We start from the raw sequence: 12,051 nt of genomic DNA on the forward strand, positions 1-12,051 counted from the left end.
TTTATTATATCAAGCTATTTTACAACTTAACATTAGTATACTAGCTTTATTATAACAAAATAAACATTAAAAGGCATATACACCACTTAGTGCAATGAAAATAAATACCACCGAATGTGGAGCATTATACGAACAAGTGATCCACAATACTGATCAACATGTTTTGATGAGGACATCAGGTTACCTTCAGTGTGATTGGGAATTTATAGTCATTCCCAGATGTGGTTTATTATGTAGATTGTTATTCCTTTAAATAAACTGCATATACAGGTTCTCTTAACATCATGGGGAATTTTGATGTTTCTTCATTTAATAAATATATTTTACATTTATGTAGGTGATCCACTACTATTAAAAGAAAAAAGACAGATTCGAGATAACGCAACTCAATCTTTCATATCACCATTATTTAATTTTTTATTTCTTGGCGACTCTCTTATTGGAAAAATATGCAACAGATTGAACAACATGAATGCACTGAACGCCCAGGAACCAAATTCACCATGAGTGACGCTTTCAGAGAAAGAGCAAAGTATGTTTGAAAACGAAATGACATACCTGAAATCAGATATAAACCAAGTGAATAATAATGTTATTGCCCTGTAGAGATCATACATGTAAGATTTTTCATTAGACATGAGCCATTTGGAAAAACCAGAATGAGCCTTAGGCTGACATTTATCTGCCATACCCTTCTGCGTTAACGCACCAGAATTGGTTAAATCAGCCTCTTCCAGATGCATAGCTCAAGAGGAACGTGCTACAGAATCCATGCAGGAAGGCTGTTGAGTTATCGACAGATCCTATCAGCGATTGTAGGCAGAATAATGGCCCTATGATCTTAACCAAGGCTTTAGCTACTTTAGGTGTAAAATCTTTTTAATAGCTTTTAATGCAAGACTGAAATCTACAACAATAAATTGAGCTTAAATTATAAGCATTTTTTTTAAATAACTACATATAATTTGATCGATATTGTACAAAGCTTAAATTTATGAAATAAAGTGTCATTTTTGCCAGCATCTAAATGTGTAAATGATTCTGCCTTCCGTTTATTAAAAGTGTAGTTTTCATTTTATTCCACTCTCCAAAGGCCTACTTATAGGATAGCACATTAAAGGCAGACCAGTTGTGCTCCAGCAGTTAAGAGATTCTTCTTATTTATGCTTATTTACAGTAGATTACTTCTAGATACCTGGCAAAGGCATTAGTGATTATTTGAATTACTCAAACTAAAGAAAAAGAGGACAAGCCGTTAGACGGGATGTCTAGTAGGAAATATTTTTAAGACCAAGATGTATGTAAAATGTATTTGTGATTGTAGTGTTATTTTTAAAATTGTTATAGCTTGTTAATACAGTTATTTTGGTCATTCTTATTTATATATTAAAGATTTTAGCTACAATCCTTATTTAAATGCATAATTAAGGTTGAAAAAGGTTTTAAAGATGCTCCACATATAGTGATACATTGAAATGTTAGAATTGAGAAACACTTTTTACATTTTAAACCCTGGAGGGGGCAAATAAACTAAAAGAGTAAAATAACTACCCTAAATTTGCTTCATGTTCCCCTAAAATGAAATACGTCTAATTCTACAGATGGCTGATCAAGCGAATCCTTAAGTTGGTCTCAGTAAAGATATCAAATAAGTAAAACAAATGGGTTGCGCCCATACATTCAAACAAACACACACACATTCTCTCAAAGTTGGCAGCAGTTTCAAGTGTAGTGAGTCAGGCTTTCAGCATAAATCTCAGTGAGCATTACGGTAAATCAGACATCCTATAACAAAATATAAATAAACTTTGATTACGACACATCAATGATAGTCCTTGGAAATTGTTTCTTCATAATAACATGGATTCATTAGGGAGTGCCAGCAGCTTTTAAAACTACATACCCTTAAGGATAAAGTGTGGTGCCTTATGAGATCCTTTTAGAGGAGGCTGTTTGTACATATTCTTGATGACGGAGTTAACATGTTCAACTCAGTCACTGAGCTTAGCCAGTCCAGAAAGTGTTAAGACTCCAAAAATGCTTCTTGAAAAAGACCCACCAGCTTTATTTAGTTGTAGACAAAAGTTGGCAGGTTGGCTTTAAAAGTAGTTCAAGGAAACAAGTCCAGCTTGGGGGCCCACTCCAGAGCTGTATTAACCACAGCAAGAGCCGCTGCTCCTAAAGCCACAGTCAGACCCATTACTGCCAATCTGACAAAGCGGCGGGCAGTTGAAGGCCGTGCAACAGTCATGACAGCGCTCGCTGTCGAGCTCTCCGGAGAAGCTTGTTTTTGTCTGCGTCTTCGGCGGAGAACTGCGTCTGGCCGTTGTTGAGTGGATGCAAGCTCAAAGTCCTCAAAGGTAGAAGACGCCATGCTTAGAAGGAAAATGGATACATTAAAGGGAGAAAAGGGAAATTGAAAGAATTAATAAAAGAACAGCAAGTAATGATTGTGAAAAGCAAAAGACAAAAAGTGTGATTTTTAATAAAAAGAAGAAGCGGTCATTTAGAAGCAGAGAAATGATAGACTGCACAAATGGCCTGTAGATGTAATGTGCTTACAAGCGTCAACCCTAAGGACTTAAGTACCTTTCATGGGCAGCTGCTTCTCGGGCCAGTTCAGAGGGAGGAAACTGGACAAAGAGGTCTCCTGCTCTGCTGATCAGAGTCTCGTATGGCAGATCCTGAGGAATCTGAGACAGCAGGTGATGGACCATTGCCATATCACATTCACAATCCAACACCTCGTCCTCCCTGTGCAGCACAATCTGCAACATTTAAACAAATAACACAGTTTTGAGGGACCATCAGCACTGAGTATCAGAGCAAAAGTCTTCGAGGTAAAGCAATTTAGCACACAATCATTAAAATTCAGCACATCTGCCTCATTTCAGTTACATTTTTAAAATCATCAACTGTTATTTGAAATGTGCTGGACAGAACCAAGGGATGATACACCTAGAAAATGAGCCTATTGGACTAATTTTAGTATAACACTGAGTACTTACAGCGTAGTGGCCCAATATGCTGAAAAGTGCTGGTGAGAACCCTGTATTATACTAATTCCTGACAGCCATATTGATTTATATTGTATGAACAGCTCTTTGATTACCAGAATTATTTCAAAGGTGTTTTATAAATAAAGGGGCATGGAGTATATATATTGTTTGTTTTTAGTTATTTGGATTACAGCTTACAGCTGATGAAAAGGCCAGAATTCCTTTTTTTTTTATTAGAAAATAGGAATAAAAAAAAAAAAAACATTTTCCTAACTAAGGTGTTTAAAGTATTTAAATGTATTACTAAAGTAGGAGTATAGATATTACCAATGTTCCCTCTAACCTGTGTCTTTGTCCTATTGTGCCCTGCTTGGGAATTCTCAGTGCACAAAATAAATAAAAAAAAAATAAAAATCTATGCAGTGCATAAAATATAAAACCAACAAAAACTAATTTAATTAGACCAATTAATTTTTTTTTCTGTATCATTTTTAATCCATTTATTATTTGTTTTTTTCAACCTAAAACCTACAGTGAAAAATACAACTGTGAATCCAACAGGAAGAAGAAAAAGTGGCGGTTCAAATTATTGATCAGTTTAAGATTCCAGAACAATGTAACTCACTTTTTTTACCTTCAAAATTCAAGAACATAATGAAGCAAAACCTTAAAAGAAAAAAAAAAAATCTGCATGTCCTCACATACGGTGTCTGCAGCCCTTAGATATGAAGAGCTAAAGATCTCACAGCATGTGGATATCTCTGCAACATTGCAGGCATGCAGTGCTCATTGTGATTTGGTTTAATGAATCGTATCAAAACAGCCTCCAGAAATCATCTTGAAGCGGCATATTTGGACAACCATTAAATGGTAAAAGGACAGACATGAAAAATCTAATTTAAGTCAGATTTGCTCATATTCTAGTGACATTAAATTTTTATTGATGGATAATGATATGCTTTTACTATTATATAATTTATCTTAGTAAAAAAGCTAAAACGGTTTATTTAAAATTACAAAAGATGCAGGAATTTATATTATACTTCAGCACAAGTTTCATTGTGCAAAATGTGAAAAAGTTTTAATGTGATCAAAAGGTTATGTCTGAAACATTTAATGTCTCATTTCTCCCAGAGTAGAACTCTTACATATATCATACTACATATCTCATTAACAAGTTGTTTTAATCCTTTTTTATTTTAAGTGGGCTAATCACTTAAATTAGATGTAAACTAATGGAAATCTCTGCCGTAATCTCTTATTATTTTAATAACCTATATAACTTGCTATGATGCCCGGTTTATAACAGGTTTAACGTTGGTGTGAGGCCTCGCCGGGCACATCTGATGTTGCTCTCAGTGGTCCTCAGTGCTCGGACACACAGAAAATTAGAGGGAACATTGGATACTCATGTTTAAAAACACTATGAAAGTAAGAAAAAAATGTCATTAAGGACAAAGGCTTAAGAACAGAGCCTATACTGCATCTAAACATCCATTAAAAAAAACAGCAACAAAAAACAAAACAAAAAAAAGAACCTGCAGACCATAATCTGCACACCATAATGACTGAATGATGAATAAGCAGATGTGAAGGGTCTTGCCTAAGGACCCACACTGGCAGCTCATCCCCCCCAGCTGGGATACAAACCCTTTCTGTTTGCAGGACGGGTTACCTACCACTTGAGCTAACCAGCCGCTAAAGATAGAAAATAGATATTTTTTGGGAAGAATCAAGAACAAATGGGGCAAAATCATAAAGTTGGGAAATCTTTTTGTATCCAAATCCAGCTTTAAGGTGCATTTACACAGAGACTTCATTACACACAGGTGGATTCTATTCATCGTCATCAGTCATTAAGGTCAACATTGGATCATTTAGAGAAGCTCACTGAACTTCTGGAAAGAAGTTTGCAGCACAGAAAGTAAAGGGGCCGATTCATTTTGCACGGCCCACACTTCAGTTTTTTTTGTTGAAAAAGTTTAAGTTATACAAATACAAGCTGTTCTACTTTATGATTGAGACCATTTGCTGTTGATTCTTGACAAAAAAAAAAAAAAATCTAATTTTATGTCTTTATGTCTTGAAGCCTGAAACGTGGCAAAAGGTTGAAAAGTTCAACGAGGCCGAATACTTTTGCAAGGCACTGTAGATGTTTAACCAAGCTCAGCCAGGGGAATTTGCAAGGGCATTGAATTTAAGATAAGAAAACCGGAAAAGAAAAGAGAAAAAAGAAAAGTGCAGGGCAATAAAATATCTATAAACAGTAGACAGTGCTGTCAAAATTAATGATTAATCCAAGCAAATAATAAAAACTTAATAATCTAGGCTGTCACCTTCCTTAACTCTATAGCTAATAACGACTATGTCAAATTTCACTTTGAAGGAGCCTCAGGTCATCCCATTCAATGACCATCGGCCTGTTGCACTGACTCCTATCGTGATGAAGTGCTTTTAAAGGCTGGTTAAAGAATACATCGTCTCTAGTCTCCCCCAACCATTCGACCTGTTCCGGTTTGCCCACCGACAGAGCCGCTCCATGAGGACGCCATCTTTTCTTCTCCTCACCTTAACCTAGCACACCTGGAGGAGAAGAACACCCACATGCAGATGCTGTCCCTGGACTCCTGCAGTTCAGCTTTCAACATCATCATCCCACAGCGTCTGACAGGCAAACTGGAAAAGCTGGGCCTCAATACACCTCTTAGCAACTGGCTGCTAGACTTCCTCACAAACAGACCTCAGTTAGTCCGGGTCAGAGGATCATCGGGGCTCTTCTTCCCCCAACAAAAGACATTTCATTCAAGTGCTGCGTGACATCATCAATGACCCCTCATACCCCCACCATGGACTGCTCTCCCTGCTGCCCTCTGGGAAGAGGCTTCGCAGCATCCGCTGCAGGTCCAGCACATTCTGCAATAGCTTTTTCTCCACTGTCATCAGACAGCTGAACTGTTGAAAAAAAATCTAAATCAAGTCAGACTCTGCATCACACTGATGACACCAAACCAAAATACTGCATATTTGCACCATATATATTTGTCTGAAATGCTCTGAACTTCCATATTAATGTGTTTTTGCACCATGTTTCTTTCTCCCACACTGATCTGATTTGATCACTGCAGCACTTTATGTAATGGAAATCTTCATTTCACTGCTAAGCTTCTGCTCATTTACTGTCTTAAAGCTGTACAAAATGAAATTTCTTTTTGTATAAACTCTGTTTTTACAAAATGACAAAAGTATTTATGTAGCAAGTCATGCACAAGGATCCCAATTAAGTAAAGTTTACATTTAGAGACTACAGAGTACATTTACTGTACAATGCAAATGTATTATTTTAAACGGGACTGAAGAAATGCTCAAGCAAGCAGTGATGGCAGGAAACTTACCACAGCAGCAAAATAAATTGGCATCAGTGGATGGCAGGCCAGGAAGAAGTCATACAACCGTACAACATGGCGGAAATCTGAGAGCACATGGCCAAACCAGGTTATCAGCCAGCTGAGAGCGAAGACCGTGCCCACTTCAGCCCTGAGAATTAATAAAAGACTTGTAATGAGATAACTAAATAAGCGAGCCTGAGATAATGTTTTGTTTGTCCGACTATAGCTTTGTTTCCCCTATAAAGTGTATGCCATTTGATACAACAATCAGACATTGTGAGAGAGAAGTGAAGATCAGATAGAAAGGGTGAGTTAAAAAGGCAATTTATGGAATCAACCGGCAGAGGAAAGGATTTAATGACATGTTGCTTACGGTCTAAAGTTAAGCCATCATAATAGGATCAGTGTTCTTTAAAGACTACAGTGTCTTCATTTAAAAGCATAAAAATATTCTAACTTTGTGCATATTGATGAGCATTATATATATCAGTAAATTTTACCTTTTAGAAAAAGACATTTCTTCTGTTTTTTTTTTTTACAACAGTACATGGTAATAAGGATTACAGGTTAGCCTTTGCAAAATTTCATTCAGAGCTCAGTAAATTCCTACATTTAAAATGAACCGTCTTTCTAAAGGCAAAGCAAATGTATTTAACCATTTTTCTATTTATTTTCATTTATCTAAAGGGAATTCCTATTTTAAACAGTTTATTACCCTCTCATTTTGATTACTGGAACATCTTTAAGGACCAGTTGTATGTAAATTTAAAGAGAAACTTACTGCTGCATGAAGTCATGCACCTCAGGGTTGACCTTTTCAATGATAGGCATCAGATAGTTAAGAATGTGTTTTGTGTTGTCCATCGTGGGGTCCATGAAGTCCCTGTAAAGGGGGGGCAAAACAAATAATGTAAACACTCATGATTAATTGCTTATTAGATTAAAATGTGTTCAACCCAATTAATTGATCATGTCTGCTTAAGGCTAATTTATACTTTGAAACTAGGTCGTATGCGTAGGCGTCGCAGTGAATGCAGAGGCGCCCCTCCGCAGACACTCTGCTGCACCTTTCCCAAATTGTAGATGACCGCAGACAGGAGGCCTCTGATTGGTCAAATCTACATCCATTCTACACTATGCGCATTTCCTGTTTGGTATCTTACCAGCTTGTTTTGTCTGTATGACCGGTATTGCGGAAAACGACTCATGAAGTTGGACCAGCTAGAAGAGTGAGGTGCGCTCTTCTAGCACTTGCATCCCTCATTCGCCCTCATGTCCCTCCGCTGTTGCACAAACTTGCCCCCACTTCCTCCCCGCCTCGGTCGTATCTAGACCCACATCTACTTCATGATTGTCCGTCTTGCGTTGTGGCGTGGAGTAACATGGCGCAGACCACGCTTCAATATTTGGCATAAATCAAAAATATCTGTGACAAGCTCACTGCGACACACTGCTGCGGGGAGTAGAACCAGCCCTTCAGAAGGAGTTTACTTTAGTGTCGTAGTGTTTGTGTCGTCCACTATGGGGCACAGCTGTTCATTCTAAGCAAAGCCTCACTGGTATTTGTAAATAGAAGTAATGTCAAAGAGGAGTGTTTCTAGAGCAGCAACATGAATTGATCTACAGTCTGGTCAAGGATTATTTACACTTTTTAATGGCAACATTGCAGATACACTTTATGTTGTTCTGTTTGTAAATATAAACACTAGATAAACCCCAGAATTCTTTTCAAGTAAGCAAATTGTAAAAATATTTGGCCCTGCATAGTATGGAAAAATCTTCTTGATACTAGAGAAAACTCACTTTTTAAAGGAAATAGCCACTTCTCAAATACTCTTTAGTCGATCATAAAGATTATTTAAATGAAGTTTATTTCATCGATCAAAAATTTGCATTCCTAATATGAAGTCAAATTTAGCCTTTAAAGATAAACCAAACACAATAAAACGCTTTTTGCAGATACCTGAGATGATGTGTGGAGAGTTTCTCTACTAGAACAGTTGCCAGGCGTTCTCCAACGACTAACAAGAAGGTGACAACAATGTCATGGTATCCTTGGTAGTAGTGCAGCTGCGGATTACGTTGCAGAACCCTCAGGATTATGTCAATTAGTTCTTCTTGAAGGCCTTCTCTCTGCTCATCTGGCATACCTGTACAAGCAAATTACAGATGAAATACAGCCGTAGGCTTTCACATAATATTTGGCAGGACTCTTAATGTCACAACATGCTACCCATCTCTGTTTTTTCCATAACTAGTTAGATTTATTTGAGTAACTTTAAAAAAAAAACGCATTAGAAATAATTATACTTTACCATTCTTTTTACTTTTAAATGAGTGTTCTTGTAAAACTATGCTACTGTTATTTGAAAACATGTATGCTTAGCCTTTCAACTGGTTTTATAAGTTATTGATATAGAAAATTGCTTTTTCTACCTCTATTTGTTATTTAGTAATCATGTTATTTAGATTTTTTATTTTATACTTTGAAATCCCGAATTTTAATGATAACTTTCTCTCTGATGCAATATTAATAAACATTAGAACAGATATTACCTAGAAGTTAAATAGCCAGTTAAATTACTTTTTTTACTCTCATTTGAGTCATTTCTTGGACGACTACTTTCTACTTTTACTTGAGTAAAAAACAAAATCTTAAAGCAGTGATGCTCTTACTTGAGTAAAATGTTAGGCTACTCTACCCACACCTCTGCAAAGCAATAGGGAGGATGATAACTTTAAAAAAATAAAAAACAGCTAAATGAACAGAGCCTTTTCTGTACAAGTAAGAGCTTTCAGGCTGTCTCAAAAGGAAATTGTCCTAAATTTAAATAAATAAAAGTATTGGAGAAAAACATGGCTATTCATAATGACTGATGTAATGATGGTGGCATAATGTGGCTGAAATATTAAACCAGCATTGATTAAAAGCAGATATTTCTTAGCCAGCAAATAAGGGTAAAAATGTTGCCAGATTAGAAATGTCTTTATCTTTGCTTTAATGACAGTTTTTGTTGGATTTAACCATGTTCCTAATAAAAGCACGCTACAAAGGCAGAGCTTATATTCTAATTTGCTGCACACTACTCACCAGGTGGAAACCTTCGCAGAGAACGCTGAACATCTAGCAAGACCTGGTTGTAGTCCTTATCGTTTTCCCGCTCTACTTTTCCTGGAAAGGACATATTTGTATTAACATTGACACTGTGTGGGGGAACTTGTACCTGTTTAGAAAGTAACAATGCAACCCTTAAAGGTCTGTGGGGCAACTGTAGTTGCAAGAGCAATTTGGAGTCTGTTGCTACCAGTTGGTATTGAAGCAGAGCTGAGAAGAATACATTATACAGCATATTTTTCTTAGCTTTATTTTTCCTGCAAACTCTACAAAAGAAACAGTAAGATGACCCCTTACTTTGTAGAAGCACTAGTAAAATTAGATAGATGAAATAAACAGTACCAGGCTCTTGGTCCAAGAGGTGAGGGGGGATGTTGAGGAGCCTTGGCCAGACCTGACGGCGTAACTCATCAGTCAAGAGCCCCCCCTCACTGATTGCCATCCTCCTCAGCATTGCTACATCCACTGGATCGACACTCAGGGCCTGGGTGATGTCTGCGATTTTCCGTTTCCGCCTGGTTTCCCAGTCTACTGAAAGAGAGCTCGGGTTAAGTTTAAGTCTACTTTTAGCGGTACAGTTAAAAATTAAACAGCTAACAACTATACTTTGGGGAATTGATTGCATTTAAACAGTATATATGTGCCCTACAATGAATAGTCAGCCTCACAGCTTTAAATGTAACTTTGAATATTACACTGTTTTCCATTTACCTTGTCTTCCATTCATCGGTGACGGAGCCCGATCACTTCTAGCAGAGTTCATTTCGCTCCTCTTCTCGACGCGTCCTTATTGCAAATCATTTCTTCCCATTTTCTGTTTTCTCCATTAGCCTGCCGTACATGTCAACAAGAAAGTAACTAGCCGTTGTTTAATTAGCATTAGTAGCCTTCAAAATGTCACGGCCCTGGACAGTTCTAATGCTATTGTGTTAGCTGGGAACACAGCTAGCATCACACTGCTCTGGTTCTGTAAGCCATAGCTCTGCTAAGAGAGCCATTAGTGTTTTATACCCTTGTCTAAAAGAGCTATAAGTTGGAGCCAAAGGACCGCTTCACGTTTACATTGGCGGCGGAAAAAAAAAAAAAAAGAGATAGACAACCAAAAAAAACAAAATAAAGACATCAGCTAAAACTGAGGAAAAAAGTAAGTACCTGACCAGGATCCCACCGAAGACCCCAACAAGGAGCAAAAACAAAGAAGGCGCGAGTCACACATAAAACACAAAACCAAAAAATGAAAAGAACAAGAACCAGGCAATAAACAATAAAAAAAGAAGAGTGAGCAAAAGAAGAAACCACACAAAACCTCAGGGCAAAGAAACACCAATACAAAAAAAAAAAAAAAGGAGCAAAAATACTACCCAAACCAAGACAAACAACACAGGCAAAAAGCATTAACGAACAAAAAGAAGCAGATAAAGAGGACACAAGCCCTAGAGCCGCAACTGCCGCCGCAAACAAAAAAATCCAGTAGCATTAATTAAAATAAATAAATAAACAAGCGGAAAAAAAAAGATAAAAACAAGAAAAAAGATCAACACAAAAAAAATACCAAACACTAGTAAATAAAATACCTAAATATCCACGATTACACGGAAGACACAAAAAGCAGACAGAGAAACATAAAAATATCAATAACAAAAGAACACAAAAACAACGACGAAAAACAAAAAAAAACAAGGACTTAACTTCAATTACAGTAGACCTATGACAACAATGAAACACAGGATAAAGGTTACAAAGTAAAGCGTAAAATAGAAAAAAGTAAAAAGGGGACAAAATAAAAAATAAACCAACTGCCAAAATTTCCTGCCAACAAAAAAAAGAAAAAAAAAACAAAAAAACAAAAAATAAAATCAAGAATTGGTTAAAAAAAAAAAAAACAATTGCCTTTAATTGGTTGTTAAAGAATAATCAATTACAATCAAATCTCTCCATTCTACTCTTCATTGTTGCAATGTTCAATCATTTTTGCCTGCGAGTTAAATTACACATTTAATCTCACATTTAGTCTGGTTTATCGGGGAAGTCTTTTAAAGGAATTGCTGCAAAATAACACAAAGAAATTAAGTTAAAGGTTAAAAATAGTTACGTTATTATTTTTTCTTAGAAAATCAGTGATAAGAACCGTGATGAAGTTAGTTTTGCGTTGGATATTCGACAGACATTTGCTTCTTCTGTTTGTCGCATGTCTGTCGAATATTGAACGTAAAACCGACTTCAAATGACGTCATTTTCAACATCATGGTCCCCAGAGGCACGTGGAATCGTGTTTTTTCCCTTTTATAAAAAAAAAGCAAAGCGAAACAAATAAAAACACTCACAGTAAATGTAGAGTGGGGATTTGTCAGCCTGGCTTTGCATATGAACCATATGAATAAAGTAGAGCCGCTCTGAACTGCTGTTATAAACAGAAGAAGCGCCACTTGACACCCGCTCAGTGCGGAGCTGGTGAGTTAAAGGAAAAATTACAGCTAATCAATCTTTCTTTTTTTCTTTTTTTTACTTGGCTGTATTTTATTTTTAAGCTAAACAATTCAGTTTTGTCTCC

The 12,051-nt window shown here is 36.6% G+C and overlaps 2 protein-coding genes across 5 annotated transcripts in view; one reads left to right on the forward strand and one right to left on the reverse strand.

Annotated features, from left to right (window-relative positions):
* On the reverse strand, positions 1 to 10,569 carry tbc1d20 (TBC1 domain family member 20). Of its 2 annotated transcripts, none has more exons than XM_015384149.1 (8): positions 10,212 to 10,569; positions 9,843 to 10,031; positions 9,477 to 9,557; positions 8,349 to 8,535; positions 7,167 to 7,268; positions 6,392 to 6,533; positions 2,590 to 2,768; positions 1 to 2,375 (listed from the first exon to the last, which is right to left on the reverse strand). In XM_015384149.1, the coding sequence occupies exons 1-8, from the start codon at positions 10,261 to 10,263 to the stop codon at positions 2,111 to 2,113; spliced, it is 1,197 nt and encodes a 398-aa protein (XP_015239635.1). In that variant the 5' UTR covers positions 10,264 to 10,569; the 3' UTR covers positions 1 to 2,110. The 2 variants fall into 2 exon arrangements, with proteins under 2 accessions (XP_015239635.1, XP_015239636.1); XM_015384150.1 differs by having other exon boundaries at positions 2,111 to 2,375; positions 9,843 to 10,028.
* Positions 9,989 to 12,051, forward strand: part of znfx1 (zinc finger, NFX1-type containing 1) — an 18,935-nt gene continuing 16,872 nt past the window's right edge. Inside the window, exon 1 of one of the 3 annotated variants that reach the window (XM_015384146.1) lies at positions 9,989 to 10,047. The gene's annotated coding sequence lies outside the window, so the exon portion shown is untranslated. The other 2 variants (XM_015384147.1, XM_015384144.1) reach the window with 2 other exon arrangements.

This window comes from Cyprinodon variegatus, unplaced genomic scaffold (assembly GCF_000732505.1).
Source record: "Cyprinodon variegatus isolate N-32 unplaced genomic scaffold, C_variegatus-1.0 Scaffold305, whole genome shotgun sequence".
Lineage (NCBI taxonomy): Eukaryota > Metazoa > Chordata > Actinopteri > Cyprinodontiformes > Cyprinodontidae > Cyprinodon > Cyprinodon variegatus.

Excerpts from the sequence above, each read along its gene's own strand:
- tbc1d20 (XM_015384149.1), bottom strand. The coding sequence starts at position 10,263 with ATGAACTCTGCTAGAAGTGATCGGGCTCCGTCACCGATGAATGGAAGA. Across the intron at positions 9,558-9,842 it reads CCTCTTGGACCAAGAGCCTG|GAAAAGTAGAGCGGGAAAAC; the intron begins GTACTGTTTATT and ends TGTCCTTTCCAG. Across the intron at positions 2,376-2,589 it reads GAAGCAGCTGCCCATGAAAG|CATGGCGTCTTCTACCTTTG; the intron begins GTACTTAAGTCC and ends TTTCCTTCTAAG.